This window comes from Xyrauchen texanus, chromosome 42, assembly GCF_025860055.1.
Source record: "Xyrauchen texanus isolate HMW12.3.18 chromosome 42, RBS_HiC_50CHRs, whole genome shotgun sequence".
NCBI classification, from domain to species: domain Eukaryota; kingdom Metazoa; phylum Chordata; class Actinopteri; order Cypriniformes; family Catostomidae; genus Xyrauchen; species Xyrauchen texanus.
This window is the reverse complement of record NC_068317.1, coordinates 20738367-20759934: the sequence shown is the minus strand read 5'-3', so window position 1 is coordinate 20759934 and position 21568 is coordinate 20738367. Positions and strand designations below refer to the sequence as shown.

The 21568-nt window shown below is 41.5% G+C and overlaps 1 protein-coding gene across 5 annotated transcripts in view; it reads left to right on the top strand.

Moving 5' to 3' along the window:
* LOC127634821 (vascular endothelial growth factor receptor 1-like) overlaps window positions 1-21444 on the top strand; it is a 63762-nt gene extending 42318 nt beyond the window's left edge. For 4 of the 5 annotated variants that reach the window (XM_052114503.1, XM_052114504.1, XM_052114501.1 and 1 more), the window contains exons 15-30: window positions 100-231; window positions 2227-2333; window positions 10519-10651; window positions 10757-10861; window positions 11010-11123; window positions 11795-11883; window positions 12582-12687; window positions 14447-14544; window positions 14631-14753; window positions 14870-14981; window positions 16236-16335; window positions 17827-17932; window positions 18253-18332; window positions 18419-18488; window positions 19149-19240; window positions 19357-21444. In XM_052114503.1, coding sequence (XP_051970463.1) covers window positions 100-231; window positions 2227-2333; window positions 10519-10651; window positions 10757-10861; window positions 11010-11123; window positions 11795-11883; window positions 12582-12687; window positions 14447-14544; window positions 14631-14753; window positions 14870-14981; window positions 16236-16335; window positions 17827-17932; window positions 18253-18332; window positions 18419-18488; window positions 19149-19240; window positions 19357-19555 — 1766 coding nt within the window. In that variant the 3' untranslated portion in view covers window positions 19556-21444. The remainder of the gene's footprint in view (window positions 1-99; window positions 232-2226; window positions 2334-10518; window positions 10652-10756; window positions 10862-11009; window positions 11124-11794; window positions 11884-12581; window positions 12688-14446; window positions 14545-14630; window positions 14754-14869; window positions 14982-16235; window positions 16336-17826; window positions 17933-18252; window positions 18333-18418; window positions 18489-19148; window positions 19241-19356) is intronic. The other variant, XM_052114505.1, reaches the window with a different exon arrangement.
* Window positions 21445-21568: the final 124 nt, after the last annotated feature.

The window sequence follows — 21568 nt, the reverse complement described above, 5'->3', positions numbered from 1 at the left end:
AATTATTTCTGAACTGAATAATATGCAAGAGCAGGAACAACCGTCCTGTTTATGAATTTATTAAATATATATATATACGTTTTCGTTTTTTATCGACAGGAATTATGCTATTCCCAGAGGAAGGTACTCTTCATATTGACCGAATTACATCTGATGATGAGGGAATTTATACTTGCAAGGCCACTAATGAGAGGGGATCTGTGGAAAGCTCCGCCCACATTTGGGTTCACAGTAAGCACCCTTAAAGGAACAGTTTACCAACTCTCAGTAAAAAGTGTGATATGAAAGTAAAACATTAATGGTAGAAATATATAGATATATTTCATTTATCCTCATTACTGTTAAAGCAATAGTTCACCCAAAAATGAAAATTCTCTCATCATTTACTTACCCTCATGCCATCCCATATGTGTATGACTTTCTTTCTTCAGCAGAACACAAACAAAGATTTTTAGAAAAATATATCAGCTCTGAAGGTCCTCACAATGCAAGTGAAGCTCCAAAAAGCATATAAAGTCAGCATGCAAGTAATCTATAAGACTCCAGTGGTTAAATCCATATCTTTAGAAGTGATATAATAGGAGTGGGTGAGAAACAGATCAATATTTAAGTCCTTTAACCATTGGAATTTAATGGATGAATTTTTTGCTCACTTTTATGATTGTTTGTGTATTGTAGAAGAAAGATACTCATGTGATAGCATGAGGGTGAGTCAATGTTGAGAGAATTTTCATTTTTGGGTGAACTATTGCTTTAAATTGAGGATAAATTAAATATATCTATATATTTCTACCATTAATGTTTTACTTTCATATCACACTTTTTACTGAGAGTTAAATATTATTTGGAATAACTGTATGCCTTAATTGGTTAGTCAGCTCCCAGTTAAAAATACAAATTCTCAATCAGCATCTTTGGCATTCTGTTGATTACCGTAGAAAATAATTTGTCTTGTCCCTCAGTTTGTAAAGAAAGCAAAAAATAAAATAAATGTGTTTATAGTAATGGAAATTTACTTGACAATGCTTAAGGTATATTTCACCTGGAATATTTATTCATATGAATTTGTCAGTTGTTTAAATAGCTCTCTGTGCCCCTCTCTATTCTTTTCTCAACCCTACCTCTTTTTCTCTTTCTCAATCATTCTCTCTGATCGGATGCTTCTAAACTCAGTGTTGAGAGGAGACGTTCATGCTGTTTTGTTCCAATAGGTCAGGAAGGAAACTGTCTCCCTTTTTCATTTCCCACAGATGGCCTCTAGTTTTCAACCCTTATATGTTTAGCTATTTCTATGCATTAACAAAGGGGAGGAGACAGAGTGTCTGTGAACAAATATGAATTAAGCCATATTTACACTGCCAATGTGGCACAGAAGCTGCATTTAAACAGGCATATATATATATATATATATATATATATATATATATATATATATATATATATATATATATATATATATATGCATTTACACAGACTGTTTAATGCTGCTCAGAGCAGGCATACATGCATTTACACAGTGTAACAAGTTTTGTTGTTGTGTGGGAAGGAGGAAGTTGGGACTGGCTTGAACAATACATGTAGACTTTAATGTTCAACTTAAACACAACATAAACTTTGTTTTCAGCAGAACACTGACACGCAGACACACAAACACAGCTCCTTGTGTCTCTCTCCCTGGCGCCCCGGCTCCTCCTTATCTCTCTGTCCTGCTGATTGGGGGAACTCAGCGGCAGGCGTGCACCCTCATGGCCTGACCACACACAGAAATCACAGTTGCATACATAATATGAGAGTAATGTTTTAAATATAACATTTTGAATGTTACATTTAAATTTTCCCTTAAATATGAAACTAAATTCTGAAATATAAGCTCCATCATGACAAAACAAAGTTTAAGGCTGCTCTGTTTTCATTAGACCTGGCTTAATTTACACTGGCTTTTATGCTGCATTGCGTCTTTACACAGAATTTTAAGCTGGCACAGAGCAGGATGTGTAAACATATAAACATATACAGTATAAAGATGCCTTTAGTCTGTGTTTGACTAGTTTGACCAAATGCTCCTTACAGACATGGTATGTGACTCTTAGATGGAAACAACAATATAGATTAGAGGCCATAACAGGAAAATTTAGAGCAACCTAAACAGTTTTTTTATACTGACATGTTCTCTCTTTAAATATGTATATTCTGTGAGTATGGATGACAACATTATGTATTCTATAGGTTCATCTGATTCCCTTTCTCTGGAGATCCCAACTCTGGCATGTACTTGTGTGGTGGCCACTCTATTCTGGCTGCTTCTCACTCTGCTGATTCGTAAACTTAAACAGGTTAGAGCCAAGCAAAACGTCCCTTCCTAAATATATATGTTAAGAGCAAAGTCGAAATTCACTTTCCTTGATCCTATAGTGCAAGAGAACGGGATCGTACACGTGAAACACACTAGGCCAGAAGTCCGTGAACACGTTCAAGTTTAATTGTCACAAACAAAAAATACAAAAACAAAAAGAAAAGGCTTTACATCACTGAAGTATGTATTCGTAACTCCTTAAAGGGGTCATATAATGGTACATGCACTTTTTCAAGTTGATTGTACTGAAATGTGTGTTGGCTGTGCCTGTACACAACCATCCTATTATGATAAAAATCCATCCAGTGTTTTTGTTTTAATCTCCTTATATATTTTCCCCTGCCTCAAATCGAGCCGTTCGACCGTGTGACGTCACACGGTCGGACGCCCCTCCCAGGATTGTTGATTGACAGCAGTGTTTTAACACAGACCCGCCCTCGCTCGTGAGCGAGCTGTCAATCATAGTCCGTCATCATTGTTGATACACTGGAGCAGAATGGCGCCTAAGCGATTGTGGTGTCCTGTTCTTCGGTGTAATAACGAACACAGCAGTCATTTTGATGTTCCTAAATCTGAACCACTGAAGACGCAGTGGCTGAGTTTTGTTTACGATGGGAATATTCCCCACGAGCAATGTCAATGCGTTCATGTTTGAGCGAATCATTTTTCACCAGACTGCTTTATAAATGAGGGTCAGTATAAAGCTGGTTTTGCTAAGAAGGGGCGGGGTGACCAAAGCTCATTATCATTTAAAGGGTAACTAAACCCTAAACCAACTTTTTTTAGTTAATGATCTGTAAGAATGGGGCTTTATTAGTACTGGTCATTGATTCAAGTAATTTTTTTGACATTTGTGTATAAAGTGTTTTAATTCTACAATATATGGTGTAAAAACGTCTGCGTGCTGCCCTCTTCAGGTTGAACGGTGGCTACTGCAGTTGAATTTTCCTATTGGCTGTTTGCGGTACTTCGTGAGTAAGCGGTGACAGCTGACCTAAGCAGGTTCCAGCTCACCACGCCCTTGGTACGAGCTACCACGCCCATGGCAGTGTAAAAACCATCTTGTTTTCGTCAAAACCACTGTAGCGAGTCAGGAGTTGGAATTGCGAGTATTGAAAACGATCAGGATAGAGTATTTTAGCATCTATTTAGCATAGCATTTATATAGTTATTTAGATTATTTCGTGTAGCCTAGGTAGTTAATTAGCATATTTGTTAGTGTAGTATTGTTAGAAGCATAGTTAGTTAGTAGCATAGTATTGCGTCAGTTAGGATAGCTTCAAGTTAGCGTAGATTATCTGTATTTAGTACAGTGGTCAGGATGGTACGTAGGTGTAGTGTTTCTGGTTGCAACAGCACTGCTGGACTGTATAGCTTTCCAGCAGACTTGGAAATTAGGCGCCAGGGGTTGCACGTCCTTGTTCTGGAAGACCGCGAGTTCCCGCCTAGAGCTGGAGAAGTGTGCAAACTGCATTTTACGCGGGATTGCTTCTCCAACGCAATGGAGGTGGAAATGGGCTTCTCCAAACTGCTCGCGCTGAAAAGCGACGCAGTGCCAAACGCTGCTCTTCCTGCATGGACTCCACCACCTCAGCGGCATCTTGAGGTGAGTGATCATATATATTTGAATCACAATTTATGGTTAGGCTAAAGTTAATCCTCTGGGGTAGACAAACGCGCGTTCGCGATGCGGGAGTGTTAAACGTATTGCACCCTTATACATTGTATTACGGTATTGACTACCTGTATAGTTCTCTTACGAGAGGTTCTCTCGTATTGCGTAAGCTAGCTTACGCTACGGGAAAGATTCATCTTTTCTGAGATATTGAAGCCAAAAAATTATCCTTAATTTTGTATCATTTGTCAACGCAGTGCAGCAACTGCAGACCTTGAGCGGGCTAGCTAGCGAGCTCATTGGTTGCTCTGCGGCAACTGCTGCAGCCTATAGACGAACTTGGGCAAACTCGCGTCCAATGAGAGTCCGCGCGCTTACTGTATCAAAGCCCGCCAAAATGGGCATGGCTAGAGTGCATATAAGCGTAGTTCGTAGGCTGGAACCCTGATTTTCATCTCTTCAGCGAAGCTCTTCGCATCTCTGAACTGGAAGCCGCGTCGCCGTTCGAGGGGCATCTAGCAAGCTTGGACAGCGCTCGAAGAAGCCGGCCGTCTCCGCCACCTTCAGCCATCCTGCGAGCTACGCCATCCGGCGACGTATCCTTTTTTTAGAGCAAGCTAGTTCTTAACGAACTTCACAAAAGAGTAACGAGCGTCTTTTTTAAGATGCCTCGCACCACTTGCGCTTCATGCCTTGCCCCTCTCAGCGCCGGAGACCGCCACATCATCTGCGCTCTCTGCCTGGGACTGGGGCATGCAGAGCTCGCCCTCGCTGAAGGCGGATGCGACCTCTGCGAGGAGCTTCCGATGTCGACCCTGCGGGCTCGACTCGAAGCGCTCAGAACCGAAGCCGCCGCGCCGCCTTCCGTTCTGCCGCACAGGAAAAAGCGCCGCTCCCAAAGGCTGCCAGAACCGGTGATAGAAGCGACTGCCTCGCCGGAGCCTCTCCCTCGAGCATCGCTCTCACCCTCCCCGCCCCCGGGACACGCAGTTGCCGCCCAGCGGCCGCACTGCTGCCATCTCGGAGGACGAGGCGGAGGATAAGGGCTGTTCCATCATGGCTTCGGACAGCGAGGAGTGGTCAGGCTCCCACGCCTCCTCCTCGGCCCAGGAATCCAGCAGGACCCGCGCCGGAGTCGAAGGGGAACTAACACGCCTCCTCACACAGGCCGTAGACCGCCTCGGGCTCGAGTGGTCACCGCCCCCTGAGCAGGCTCCCAACAGACTCGACGGCTGCTTTCTTCAGAGCCATCGCCGCGCAACACCCGTGGCCCGGGCCGCTCCCTTCCTGCCGGAACTCCACACTGAGCTTGCAAAGTCGTGGAACGCGCCTTTCTCGGCCAGGATCCGTTCCCACGTCTCCACCCCTCTCGCTTCGGTGGACGGCGCCACCGAGAAGGGCTACTCCTCCATCCCCCCGGTCGAGGATTCGGTAGCAGCACACCTTTGCCCGCCCTCCGCGAGATGGCGGTCTAAGCCACTGCTCCCGTCTAAGGCCTGCAGAGCGACTTCCGCCTATGTTGGCCGCGCCTATTCCGCCGCCGGCCAAGCCGCATCTGCTCTGCACTCCATGGCCGTCTTACAGATCCTCCAAGCGGACCTTCTTCGGGAGTGGGATGAGAAAGGCAGGCACCCAGAGGCTGTTACAGATCTAAGAAGCGTGACGGACCTCGCCCTTCGCGCCACCAAAGCTGCAGCCCAAGCTCTAGGGAAGTGCATGGCCTCGCTGACTGTGACCGAGAGACACCTGTGGCTAACGCTAGCCGACATGGGAGAAGCAGAGCGCTCCACGTTCCTCAACGCACCGCTCTCTCCGACCGGTCTCTTCGGCTCCGCGGTGAGTGGCATTGTTGACCGCTTTTCAGAAGTCCAGAAAGCCACCCAAGCCATGAACCTCTTCCTGCCGCGTCGCGCTAGCTCCTCTGCAGGCCGCCCACGTGACCAGCCTCCTGCACGAGCCTCTTCACAGCGCCCAGCTCAACAAAGTCAGACTTCTCAGCGTCGACAGGGCGGCCGCCCTCGATCGTGCTCAGACAGCCGCCGCAGACTGCCGCCCCCCCGCGGGCCTCGGTCTAAGGTTGCGCTGAAACCTGAGCAACCGAAGTCCTCCTAGCCTTGTTGAAAAAACGACGGCTCAGTCCCGCCGAGGCCGGACCACCATCAAAGCTTCGCCCCTTGTCAGTCCCCCTCTCTCAGGCTACTACAGTGGTGGATTCAGCAGCCAACAAGCCGGTGATACTGCCCGCTTGCCTGCACTCAAACGCCGTTTTCACGGCGACCCAAAGAAATCTTGTAAAGAGCAAACATGCCTTATGTGTAGAAAATGTGCCCACAATCCAGTGTTCACCCCTACACACAAGCATTACACTTCCCGTGTTCCTATCAGAGCCCACTCACATAAAGCGGACACAGCCCGCTCGAGTGTTAGAGTCAATAAACGCGCCCACGAATCCGTGCGCGCGCCCCTTCTCTGGCCGCTCTGTCACACGACCAGCCTTATGTGTAGAAAATGTGCCCACAATCCAGTGTTCACCTCTACACACAAGCATTACACTTCCCATGTCCCGATCAGAGCCCACTCACATAAAGCGGACACAACCCGCTCGAGTGTTAGAGTCAATAAACGCGCTCACGAATACGTGCGCGCGCCCATTCTCTGCCCGCTCTGTCACACGGCCAGCAAACACTTCTCTGTATGTAAGTCCCGTGCCCGTGACTATGCTCGCGCATCACTTAACAGATGTGACTCTTTCCCCATTCACCTCAATCGGGAAGTCACTCAGAACAGCCTGTCCCTGCTGTCTGCGAGCAGTCATGCATAAGCATAGTAAGCGCGCTCACACATTCTGTTCAGCGCGCTGTGTGCGGCAATCAGGGCGATTTGGCCATTCACCATCTAGCGTTACGCTTCAAAGCGTGGGAAGCTATCCCAGGGATATCAAAATGGGTGTTAAGCAGAATAAAACAGGGCTATTTGCTATAGTTCGATCGCCGCCCTCCCCGCTTCAGAGCGCGGCTCGAAACTATTGTGAACACGGAAGCAGCCTGCATGCTTCGTTCAGAAATGGCAAACCTTCTGTGCAAAAGGGCCATAGAGAAAGTGCCGCCTTCGCTGAGCGAGTCGGGGTTTTACAGCCGTTATTTTCTTGTTCCCAAGAAAGACGGCGGCCTCAGACCAATATTAGATCTCAGGGGTTTGAACAAGGTGCTTGCAAAAAGACCGTTCAAAATGCTTACAATCAGGAAACTCCTCGCGCATACGCGCCAGGGGACTGGTTTATCTCTCTCGATCTGAAAGATGCCTACTTTCAGATTCAGATAAATCCCCATCACAGGCCATTCTTGAGATTCGCCTTCGACGGCCAGGTTTATCAATACACCGTCCTTCCGTTCGGCCTGTCTTTAGCACCCCGTACTTTCACGAAGTGCATGGATGCGGCGCTCGCACCCCTGCGGAGTCAGGGCTTGCGAATTCTGAACTATTTGGACGACTGGCTGATTATGGCACAGTCACATACGGAGCTTCTGTCTCACAGAACAGTTCTCCTCAGCCATCTGAACAGTTTGGGTCTTGCAGTCAATTGGATCAAGAGCTCACTACAGCCCAGTCAGGCAATTTCCTTCCTTGGAATAGAACTAGACTCCGTGGCAATGACGGCTCGCTTATCTACACAGCGCGCGCGCCGTGTTCAGCGACTAGCCGCGTCCTTTCAGATGAACAGCCTCACGCCTCTGAAAAAATTTCAGAGAGTGCTAGGTTACATGGCCTCAGCCGCAGCAGTACTTCAGCTGGGTTTACTGCGCATGCGCCCGCTTCAGCATTGGCTAAACACCTGCGCGTCTCGCCGGGCTTGGGCCACAGGCCCCCAGCCAATCAAGGTGACTCAGACCTGTATTTCAGCTCTGCAGCCCTGGACAGTGGCCGAATGGTATCAGCGGGGAGTGACGATGGGAGCTGTATCTCGCCGAAAAGTCATCTCGACAGACGCGTCCAACACGGGTTGGGGCGCGGTCTGCGAGGGCTCTCCGGTTTTTGGCCTATGGTCAGTTCAGGAAAAGCTCCTTCACATAAATTGTCTGGAAATGATAGCGGTCGTGTACGCGCTTGTGCTCTTTCTCCCAGTCCTGGTCCGTTCGGACAACAGATCTGTGGTATCCTACCTAAACCGTCAGGGCGGTGTCAGATCCAGGAACCTCTTCCATCTGACGAAATGCATACTGAGTTGGTCCCAGTGCCACCTGCGCTCGCTGAGGGCGACGCACGTGCCAGGCCACCTGAACGACGGCCCAGACAGACTGTCCAGAGAAATATTCCTCCAGGGGAATGGTCCCTGCACGCTCAAACAGTCCAGAAGTTATGGCGCATATTCGGCAGAGCAGAGATAGACCTCTTTGCATCAGAAGAGAACTCTCACTGCCCAATATTTTTCTCGAAAAGCGAGGACGCGCTGGCCCAGGACTGGCCCAACCGCCCGCTTTACGCCTTCCCTCCCGTCTCGCTATTGCCACAGGTAATGCAGAGGATCAGGGAAACGCGTCACCCCTCCACCTTTGTCAGATTTTACAATCTGGAAGTGCCCGCCCTGCAGGCAAAACTACTAGCGGTTTAATACGCTACAGCTCCCCTGGTGAGCTGCACTGATGGGACTCATTCCACACAGACCGGCACCGCCGCTCTGTCGTTCCCTTCCCACTATGTGCTTATGTATTACACACACACTGGCCCACACTCTTGCCGGCCAAATATTATTTCCCCACTCACAAGGGCTCCCCCGGGTCCCCCCACCCCCGGGGCTCATGCAGTGGATGCTTGGCGCGCACGGTGTTGACAATGGGTTCCCGTAGTGTAAGCTAGCTTACGCAATACGAGAGAACCTCTCGTAAGAGAACGAATCGGTTACCTAACGTAACCTCGGTTCTCTCTAGATGAGGGAACGAGTATTGCGTAGCCGGCCGTGCTCGCGCCACGAGCGACTTTCGCTTCATTCAATGAAAACCAGGGTTCCAGCCTACGAACTACGCTTATATGCACTCTAGCCACGCCCATTTTGGCGGGCTTTGATGCAGTAAGCGTGCGGACGCCTCTCATTGGACGTGAGTTCGCCCAAGTTCGTCTATAGGCTGCAACAGTTGCCGCAGAGCAACCAATGAGCTCGCTAGCTAGCCCGCTCAAGGTCTGCAGTTGCTGCACTGCGTTGACAAATGATACAAAATTAAGGATAATTTTTTGGCTTCAATATCTCAGAAAAGATGAATCTTTCCCATAGCGTAAGCTAGCTTACGCAATACTCGTTCCCTCATCTAGAGAGAACCGAGGTTACGTTAGGTAACCGATTCATTTTATTTGGAGGTATACGGTTTTGTACATGATGACGTTACGCTTTACGTCACATTCTTCTAAGTTGAGAGAACAGCTAACTGATGTTATGTTCAAGTGAAGCTTGCTAAATAAAAATCCTGCTAAAAGGATAAACATCACTGAACAGCGTTTCGTTTGTTTTTCCTGCACGCGAGTGATTGTGAATGCGCACTCGGATGCTCAACAGGGAGTTAAAACCGCAGTTTGAGCCAGTGGCTCGAATTGATATGGCTCCGGCCCTGTGTCCACAGACAATTCACCCTCCTCCACTTCAGGTGAAGGTGGGGGAGAAAGGTCCTCGACTTCAAAAGACCACTCCGTGGCAAAGCTACTTGCGTCACTCCAGTCACTCTCCATTTTAGAGTCTGACAGCAGCTATCAATTAATCTGTCACTATGGGTCTCAGGTGCACGCCCCCCCCCGCCCCCCGCTCAGCCCCGCCCTTGGTTCATCCCCTCTATCCCCGCTGGGGTCTGCCCACTTTTCGAGCATTTTTCAAATATTGCTAGTGGGTGGAGTCAGACTCTGAGCAGGGGTTTAGTTACCCTTTAAAGTCATATGCACTGAAACGGCGTGCTGAAAACAGAGCTGTTTTGAGCAGGTAAAATTAGTGTTTTCTTAGAATACTAATGAGAATTTTTAATAAAAGTATATTACAAAGTTTTCATTTAGACCCTAAAGATTCATATTAACTTGTACAAAAATGGCATTATATGACCCCTTTAATACAACTACAGCTTATAAAGGGTGTCCTTCTAGCCTATCAAAGTTACCTTTTGTGTGCTTTACACAGTAAAATAACTGTTTCTCTTTCTGTACTGCTTGCACACATTTAACCTATTTGAAGACACTGCAATTTTTCATCCAGCAGGCTGAAACCGAAACCAAAATACACACATAGACAAAAAAAATGAAAGCCTGCATTACATAACAAAAACCAAATAAAGATACACTTTAAACCTGTAATACTTAAAAGTAAAGAAAATAAACAACATGCAAATAATATTAATATACATAAATTACACAAATTATTGATTTGGCTCTTACAATATACACCAATAAAAACTTCTCCATTTGATGTGGAAGAATGATTGATGTGGTAATGATGCTTCAACGTGCCATCCAAATCATTTTTACAATAGTTTTGTGTTTATGAGAATTTTGAAGTGTCACAATTGTGTGTCCTTCTCAGCCAAACATTAATGGCAGAGCAGAGTACATGCCAATCATCCTGCACCCAGGGGAGGAGCATCTGGTTGAGCACTGCCATAGGTTACAGTATGACGCTGCCCAATGGGAGTTTCCTCGAGACCGCCTTAAACTGGGTAAATTGTTGTGTGTATGTTTGTTAGTTTGTGTGCTTTTTAAGTTAATTTCATATTGGTGCTGCTGTACTGTATACTGATATTGGAGTTATTGTCCCATTACAGAAAAGCCCCTGGGGCGAGGGGCATTTGGGCGGGTGATGCAGGCTTCAGCTTTCGGCATTCGCAATTCAGCCAGCTGCACCACAGTGGCAGTTAAAATGCTTAATGGTATATTCTAAAACCTGTTAAATAAATTAGCTTACTGAAAAATACAAGTATTAGCCTATGAAAGTGGGTGGCTTGGGTGGCTTTCTTAGAGTGTGATCTTTAGTCTGGTGAAAGATCACACTCTAATGGGTAATGTCTGTCTCTGCAGATGGCGCTACACCCAGTGAACACAAGGCTCTGATGATGGAACTCAAGATCCTCAATTATATTGGCCATCATCTAAACGTGGTCAATCTTCTAGGTGCATGCACCAAACCAGGAGGTATTTGCATGTTACCATCGTTTTGTTACATTACACTCTATAAACCTCAATGTTTGGGTATTTATGCACCAGTTGTAAATATCAGAATCAGTTTTATTGCCAAGTATGCTTAAACATACAAGGAATTTGTCTTGGTGGCAGGAGCTTCCAGTGCATAAACAATACAAAACAGCAAGACAGAGATAATAATAAAATAATAATAAAAAAAGAAATACAAATAGAATAAAAATAAAAGTGAATAGAAAAAAAAGTATATATAGAAATACACAATAGGACACACACACACATTATATATATATATATATATATATATATATATATATATATATATATATATATATATATATATATATATATATATATATATACACTGTATATATATATATATATATATATATATATACATACACACTGTATATATATATATATATATATATACACTGTATATATATATATATATACATACATATACAAACAATATACAAATACAAATCTGTTGGTATGGTATGTTGGATAAATATAAATAGACAAAGCTGTGTATTGCACATTAATTATTGCTCAATGGGGCAATTATAACTTAAAAATCTAGTTAAAACTAAGTCTTTTGTTCTATTAAGACTATTGTTCTATATGTTTTTATGTATTATACTTTGTCTGCTGTCTAATTTTAGGGCCTCTCATGGTCATAGTCGAATACTGCAAGTTCGGCAACCTGTCTGCCTACCTTAAGAGCAAACGAGATGTTTTCCTGTTAAATAAGGTTAGTTTGTCTGTCTTTGTGTCTATCTATTTATCATCTATCTGTCTGTCTATCTATCTGGTATACTTTTCCTAAATACACATTGAATTCATTGGACAACACAAATATTACTTAATGCAACAAACTGAGCCTAAAAACAGCACTAAGTATTGTTTGTTAGTTTTGAATGCAATTGTGATTTTGCTGGCATAATAAATGATCTATCGTCAATCCTGTCTAATGTGTAAAATATATTTTTACAGAATGACTCAAGAGATTTACTGAATGTCACATTGTGTTAAGCTTAAACTTGAGGTTTGTGTTATTGTGACCTAAGTGTGTCCACTGTCAAATGTATGCCCTTCTCTCATTTCCTTGTGAAATTAATAGACCTGTGTTTACCAAGACAACAATGTCTTACTTCCCTCTGTTTGACCTTATCCCTAAACCTACTTACCTCCTTAAAATCAACACTATTTTGTGGCATTTTTTGTAACGTTTTCGTTTTTTAAACACACCGTCACATGTACTGTATATTAACATTCGATAATAATGATGAAATAGTATGCAGTCAATGCAGTCCTTGTATTTGACACAGGATGATATGTGATTTGCTAGATGTGTTTTCAATTCTCACCCAACTTCATTAAAAGCTGGTTATATCTCACACTGTATTGATATGGATGGCTGCTTATTTCTCATGTCCATTGTATCTGAAGCAGATGAACAGATGTAAGGGACGACTGCCCAGTGTGTCCAGCAGCCAGAGCAGCGCCAGCTCAGGGTTTAGTGAGGAGAGAGGAGAGAGCTCAGAGGAGGATACTGGTAAGATACCATCATATAGGCCTACATGTTATCCTTAGGGTGCTTTCACACTTGGTTTGATTGCTTGGATCAAACCAGAGTTTGTTTCCTTTCCCCTTCACATGCTCTGTTTTTGGGTCCGAACCACAGTCCAATTTTGCATCAACATGTGTACAAGCAGCAGCTGTTTACCACCGTAACTAGGCAACAACTCAAGAAGACATCAACTTTGCTGTGTTATTAAAGTTTTCATCTCTTTCGATTTGCCACCAAAACTTTACATGCAGAAAATGACAATTATGTTTGTCTCCCACAGATGCACTGAATGTGCATGATTAGCATTTGAGCTGCTCTCTGTAGGTGATTTATTTGGACACAAGCTGGTATGAGAAATTCATTAAACCATAGTAATTGCAATCGGGAGCCTGCAAAGACACTAATTATTCATCATCAGTAGAAGTTCACTTCTGTGATTTGGTACAATTGTGTTCATATTAGCAGCGAACCACACCCCAGGCCATCTTTTTAAGTGGAGTTCTGAAAACAGCGTTCACTCCACACAAACGAACTAAACTTTGACATCATTCGGGTGCGCACCAAAAGTGCTAGTGTGAAAGCACCCTTAAAGTATGACTATGCAAATAATGAAACTTGTTGAACAGGAGTCAGGATTGTAACTTTAATTCCACCAGTAGGCTAATCTAATTATGAAGAATATACCACAGTTAGTTCAGGTCCTCGAATCTGATTGGACGAAAGACGTTCCATGATCACTGTTGGTGTGACAGCATCAGCACTGGGACGCTTCACTGTGTGTGTATCACTCCACGTTCATGCTGTTCTAAACTAAAGTGTATCGTTACTGGCTTTATTTTTGAAATTACATATGTTAGCCAGCAGGTGGTGGCAAAAGATAATGTTTGTGTGTAATATGAGCCAGTTGGTGACGTATAGTGAATCCGTTAGTCATTGTTTACATAGAACTGCGCTCAGTGATCGCTGCTATTCCTATTACTAATACATTACCAAAAGCTAGGAAATAGCTTTAAAGGCTTTAAAAGGACAACTTCAGGATTAAGGCTTGTGCTGAGAGACACAACAGACTGATTTATTACAGAACTCAAGTGCTTACCTTTTATCGGAGTTTCCACATTGGATACATACTGTTTAAAATGGCGGAGGACATCGCTGTTTCTATAGTGAATGACCGCGAAATAGAGAGGAATTCCCCCGCTTGGACATCTATTTTCTACTGAGAAAGCTGACAGCATCTCTTATTGGGTTTGGCATCAGGTGATTGCACATGCTCCATCCCCCTCTCTCTCTCTCTCTCTCTCTCTCTCACACACATATCCTTGTTTATCCAATGACTTGTTAGAAACAGCACAAGCCATGATACCATTTCTGAAGTGACATTTTTGAATTACTAATGGGGGCTTGGACACCTCATTTTTTTTTAACCAGCAACGGCAGATTCTGATCCACTGCTGTAATTTCCTACGGCACTCGTGCCTGCGGCCGAATCACAGCAGTGCTGATGTAGGGCCATATCGCACTCTTAAACGTGTGATATTGCTTAAATAAACCATCAACACTGATGCAAAAAGACATAACATTTTGATATTAAAATTGCACATTTTTAGATCCGTTCTGTCAAGAGAGATTTATGTCTTACTCAAAGAGTCGAGTCAACATAGCTTTATCGGTATGTTTTGTACTCTTTGGCAATATTGTAAATGTTAACAAAGTCAAACTTTTTTGAACACTTTGTCTGTTCAAGGTTCTCTTCTAGAACCAAACAGCCCTTTGCTCCTTGAAGACCTGATTTCCTACAGCTTTCAGGTGGCCAGAGGCATGGAGTTTCTCTTCTCTCGCAAGGTAAAGTAGCTTCCTCTTTATGTGGCTGTAACTTTGTAGCTGGTTTAAGAGATTGATTTGTGGATTTGGTTGTGTCTTGTTTGCAGTGCATTCATCGTGATCTTGCTGCCAGAAACATCTTGCTGACCAACAATAATGTGGTCAAGATCTGTGATTTTGGCCTGGCCCGAGATGTCTTCAAAAATCCTGACTATGTGCGCAAGGGAGATGTAAGCATACTTTATGCTTCCTTTAATAAACCAGGGTATGGTCAGCAACACAATGAAAAGTGATGAATCATAAAAGACCTTTTAATGAATGTGTCATGTTGTATCTTGCCATATAGGCACGGTTACCACTGAAATGGATGGCCCCTGAATCAATCTTCGATAAAGTTTTCACCACTCAGAGTGACGTGTGGTCATATGGAGTTCTTCTATGGGAGATCTTCTCCCTTGGTAATGTCAATACTCTTTCCCTACATCAGCTACTTCAAGCATGTCACATGGCATGTTTCATAATGTAAATCCAGTGTCGGGCAGTAATGGATTCCATGTCATCTGGATTACAAAAAATTAAGTACTTGTAATCGGATTAAATAACATTTTAAAATACTCTAAATCTGACAACAGTTACTTTTTTATATATTACATGATTCCATATTAACAAGTTAATTTATTGATCATCATAATAACTCTCTTTTTTCAGTCTTTAAATTTGTATTTCTAAATCAGAACAACACGGATGTACAATTGGTAAGACTGAGTGTTTTCGGAAGAAAAGGGGAGGGTTGTCTGTATTGCACTCAGACTTGATACTCGCTACTAGACAGCCAGGTGAAGAAGGATCGGTCTTTCTTAGCATTTAACCACTGGATCTCTGGAGATAATTTCATTTTTTAAGAATGAAATTACACCAATGATGTGGAGCTCACACATTGAACTTAATTGCTTTAAAGGATCTAGTGGACACCATCTCTAAGGGTCCTGCCTACAGGGTACACAATAGTTGAACTGCAATATGTGCAATTATTTTGCAAAATGTGCATAACCCATGAGATTCAAAACAAAGCTCATCTCTCTACTGTTGCTGCTGATGCAGTGGAGTCCAATGCACAAAATTTGACATAAAACTTTATACAACTGTTCCTTGTGTGACTCGGTGGAAATCTGCTGTTTTAAAATATGATATTGCTCTCAAAAGATAATATCTTGCACCTCAGCTTTGGAATAGGGGATGGACTATCAGTAAGCACTTTAAAGTGTTAAAAGTGTTTCAGTGTTTTTAGATGAAAGCTTTGACCTAGCAAAATCATTGCTGTTGATTTTATGATCATTAATGTTCATACTGATGCAAATTTTGTATGCATTTAAAATGAACTTGATGTCTCATTGAATTATAAACGTTGGCCATGCACTGTCATTGCTGATAGATTTAATGTTTATTTAATTCATGTAATGTTTAATGCTCTTTTTAAAAATGTTATAAGGAGTTTTATTTGTGAGGCTCTTTTTGTTAGTACAATAAAAAATGGAATACATTTCCCCAATAAAACAATACAGAAACAACAGAATGTGATGTTGCACTCCAGTCTGTCAGTAAATGACCGGAGAACAGACCAGCATGTAGTGGAACCTAACATACAGTTATACCCAACTGTATCCCAAATGGGAATGTTATTTGCAGAAATATTTTTGGTTTGTGGTCAACAGGAGCATCTCCATACCCAGGACTGAGCATTGATGAGGAGTTTTGCCACAGACTGAAACAGGGAACACGGATGTGTCCTCCTGAGTACAGCACCCCTGAGATGTAAGTTGTCACACCTGAACAACCATCATCTAACAGTGTTCATGGGGCTTTGGTAGGGATGGGACAATATAGTTATCACACGATTTGGTTCAATATATACAATATGAGGTTTACAGTTCGATATTACCTCGATTCAGTATGATATGAACATTTAAATGACAAAGTATGGCAGAAAATTGTTTCTCTTATTTTATGTTTGCGCAAAATGCGCATTATAATTTCTCATCAAAATAAAGTTCTTTAATTCACAATATAAATCTTCAAAGTTTCAAAAATAAGAGTTTCTCATATACCTTTCACTATAAGGAAAGCTCACAAACAAATAAGCCTTCAAAAATAGTGTAGGCCTACTACATTCAGGTCGATCAGGTGAAAAACAAGCAAAAGAACTGTACAGAACCCGTCCTGAAAAGCCTGTGAAAGTGTATATAAATATATATATATTATAATTTGTTTGTCTTGGTTATAAGTACAACTTTTAAAAAATATAAAATTCTACTTCCTATCAATTAATATTATTTCTTGAAATTGTATATATATAATAATTGAAATAATGAAATAATGTGGACAAATTATAAGTTATAACATTACGTTTACATTTACGTGAAGTTTACACAAGCGCTATAATGGTACTGTCACTTTAAGAGTTTAACACACATCCCACAGACTTGCACAGGTGTTAATTTATTAATTAGAGAGATAAATCTGTTTCTGTGCCATTTGTGGTCAAAACTAATATTTATTTGTGCTTTCCTTTTTTTAACTGGCTGTAACGAACTGAAATTATATTGAAAGTTACATTATTCAATGAAAGTGGGGTGCGGGATTTCATCTTCGGACGCATATTACATGGAAGAAATGGTTCATTTTAATCTTAAGCACTTTTCAACAAAACACTGCGATTCTTCCAGGTATTCCAATACCTAAGAGCTAAATTCAAGCACTTTTTTCCTCTCCCTTTTTCTCCCCAATTTAGAATGACCAATTCCAAATGCGCTCTAAACCCTATGGTAGCATAGTGTCAATTCAGGTGGCCTAGGAGGAATCTCAGTTGCCTCCGGTGTCTGAAATCGTCAATCTGAGCATTTTACTTTACAACCGGGCCAATTTGGTTGCTTAAGAGACCTGGCTGGAGTTTCTCCGCATGCCCTGGATTCTAACTAACGACTCCAGGTGTGATAGTCAGCTTCTTTACTTGCTGAACTACCCAGGCCCCCAATTAAGCACTTAAAGTACCTTGTGCAAACCCTGTAAACAGTGTCAAGTACGGATTTAGGCATGGGAAGTTGCCCGGGGCGGCATCTTGCCGTGGGCGACATGGCGTGCCCGCAGAAACAAGTGGGCGCCCTTAAGTCCACCGGCCATCTCAACTCCATCCTAACCCTAGGCATTTGAATTATAGAATCATGTCTAGAATATAGCAAAATGCAACTTTATATATATATATATAGGCTATATAGCAATACTGAGATTGTGGTATTTGTATGACAGTTACAGCATCATGAGGGCATGCTGGGAGAATAACCCTGAGGACAGACCCTCTTTCACCACTCTAGTGGAAATACTGGGAGACCATCTGCAGACATGTGTCCAACAGGTGGGCTTACATCTCTCCTTCAAATTGGGATATGCCATATACTTGTTATTTTTATATAAAAGGTCATTCTAATTTCTAAAGAATAACTCTAACCCAAACAGATTGTTTTTTAAAATAAACTACTATTAAAAAAAACAGTATTTACCTTATTTATTATTTGATTTTCCAATTAAGGATGTCCCTGATTGTGATTTATCTAACTTTTGGGTAAAAGATATTTTGTTCACACATTTCTTTATATCACATGCATCTTCAATGTATTATTTAAACTTGAGATTTAGTCTCAGAATACTTTTTAACATTTTTTTTTTTTTTAAAAGGATGGGAAGGAATATATTCCACTAAACACTCTTCTTTCAGGAGAAAGCAACAACAGCAAGAAAACCCTTGGGACATCAAGGTACACATGTCTTAAAAATATTGACAGAACATGATCAATCAATGGGAAAATGGAGGGAATAATATTAATTTCCTTGTGTATTACAGCTACATCAACACTGGGCAAATCAAAGCCATTAGCACTTTTGAGGAGGATCTACACAAAGAAATCCATAATGTACGTTTTTAAAGGCACTCTCATGCATCCCAGATGTGTATGATTTTCTTCTGCAGAACACAAAGATGTTTTTAGAAGAATTTTAGAGCTCTGTTTGTCCTCACAATGCATGTGAATGGGTACCAACATTTTGAAATGCTCCAAAATCTCACAAAGGTAGCACAAAAGTAATCCATACAGCTCCAGTGGTTTAATCCAGGTCTTCAGAAGCGATATGATGAATGTGGGTGAGAAACATTAATATTTAAATCCATTTTTATTATCAATCTCCACTTTCATATTCAGATGAACTTCCACTTTGTGTATATCACCACTTACTGGGCAGAGAGGAGAATTTATTGTAAAAATAAAAACTTAAATATTGATCTGTTTCTCACCTACACCTATTCATATAGCTTCTTATAGTTGCATGGAATATTTTTATGCTGCCTTTTATGTGCTTTTAGAGCTTCAAATTTTGGTACTAATTCACTTGCATTGTATGGACGTACAGAGTTGAGATATTCTTCTAATAATCTTCATTGTGTTTAGCAGAAGAAAGTCCTACACATCTGGGATGGCATGAGGATGAGTAAATGATGAGAGAATTTTCATTTTTGGGAGAAATATCCCTTTAAATTACCTGGATAATAATGACTTTTGTATTCTAATTTGGATTAGGACAACCAGTCTGACAGTGGAATGGTTCTTCCATCTGAAGAGTTATTTCAGGTGAAATGGATGAACAGTTTCAAAACCAAAGCCATCACCAAGTAAGTGTCCTTTGATTGGCCTTTAAATTAAAATAAGAACTGCAAGCATTACGGTTTTCCTTGTGGCATTATTTGGGCTGTTACTTAAAATTATTTCACCGGCATTTATGTTGCAGGCTCTTCACCAAAGATCAAAACCAGTGTGGGATGCTGCCTTGTATGAATATTGCCCCCATTAGAAAAATCCAACAAGTGGATGTTTCTAATGCTTTTCCTCACATCTGTTACTCAGAGAGCTGCTGCTCTCACCCACCAGACTATGAAGCTGCTCTGCTTTACCCCCTGTTTTTAGCACACCCACATCAGCCAACCTGAATGTAAACACCATCTAACATCCAATTCCATTCTTAACACAGCTCATCTGGACCATTTTGCTTTCGGGTGCTTGTTGTGCTAGATGAGACCGGTCAACCCAGTAATTCTGAATGCATTCTTTTATTCTTCACTCTCTCTTGACTTTGTGAACTTTTGTCTGCTTTTTAAAAAGCGTTTTTTATCGTCACTTCTAATTACTGATCAGCATTTAATCTCAAAATGTTAAATTCCTGTACTTTAATGTCTATATATTCTCTCTTAAACCACATAATCCATACCCCTTAAATTTTGTATTTGTTTAATAGTCAGAGAATAGCTATTTATTCATGAACAAATGAAATGCATTTATTACAATCACTGCTTGTAGGTACCAAATGTTTTACTGTAGCGCATCACAGTTTTTGTGCTGCAAAAACCATATGCTGGAGAAATTAACCATAAACTGTATTTATTTCCCTAATAAGTAACCTGTAAAAATCCTACAGTATCTACTGTGTATTTAAATGCTGATAAAACTTTAAGAATCACTGGTTTCGTATAATCTTGGATTTAGGAGCAACGATAAATTGCAGTAGCTTTTTTTTTTTTTTTTTTTTTAAATGTCAAGGAAAACATTTTCAGCCAACTAACAAAGGACAATGCACAAATGTAAACTTCTGTTAATTTAGGATGAACTTCAAAAAGACAATAGTCATTAATTGTACAGTTCAAACATTGGGCCTTTACACTTGCTTGGTTTACAAATTTTAAACCATGACTTTCACTGCACACACATAACTAATTTTGGTCTTATATTCATGTTGTATAGCCAGAACTGGCCCTCACAGTGAGTCTCATTTCTCCCAAGATTATTTTCTCCACTAACAACCTCTTATGGAGTTTTGTATTCCTTGCCACACTTCGTCTTGCTCACTGTTATTATATACTTATTTTTATACACAATGTAAAATTATATTTTCATCAAACTACACAATGACGACAGACTTAATAGATATTAGTTTTATTTTCTGTTAAAGCATCATTTTCTTTAAAGCTGCTTCGAAACAATGCGTGTTGTGAAATGCGCAACACAAATAACTTGTTTTTTTTTGTATTAACAATTTTAATTTAAGGAGAACAATGCAAATGGAGAGGCCAAAATGCCTAAAATATTTTTAAATTCTTCCTGCAATGCACTCTCTGCTGTGTGTAGAGAAGTATTGCAACATTGTTGCAGTAGAAAAAGTTTGAGCGATGAAACGAAGTTGTTTGGCAATGTGTATACTGGAAAATCTTAAAAGGAACAGTTCATCCAAAAAAGATAATTATCTCTCAATTGACACCCTAGTGCAGTCTCAGACTCTGACTTTCGTCTGCGTAATAAAGATTTTTTTGAAGGATGTATTTATTGTATGACGTGATTTTTACGAGTTTGAGATGACATCACGATTAGGAAATGAGATGTATAATTTTTGGGTTGAACTATCCCTTGAACATGCATTTGCACCTGCCCTTAAAATAGGTTACCATACATTGGATATTATGTGCAGAGATCATCTGACTTAATGACTCCCACAAAATAGCTGCCCATACATACGGTTTCTGTATTGCCCTACCATGAATTCTTTGACATTAACTCTTTCCCCGCCAAACACGGAATTTTCCGTGTTTTATGAAAAAACGCTTCCCCGCCAAACACGGAATTTTCCGGGTTTCCGTGTTTTAGGTGTTATACGGTAAGGAAGACCCCTCCGCTTGTTTTGAAAGAGTACGCAACTCTTTGATCAAAGAAACAGACTGCGATCGTCTCAAACATGAAGTGGAGTATTGAGAAGCTCAAAATATCAGACATAAACATGCCTTTTTATCAGCTTTTTGTCTGAAATGTTGTTTTTTGACAAAACCGACCTCTGTTCAAGTCGCAATAAAAAAGAACAAATGAAGATAAAATAAAATCGTTTTTTTTTTTGCCTAAAAGCAGAGGCTCAGATCTTTATTGTGATATATAGCATCTTCATATATTCATGGAAGAAA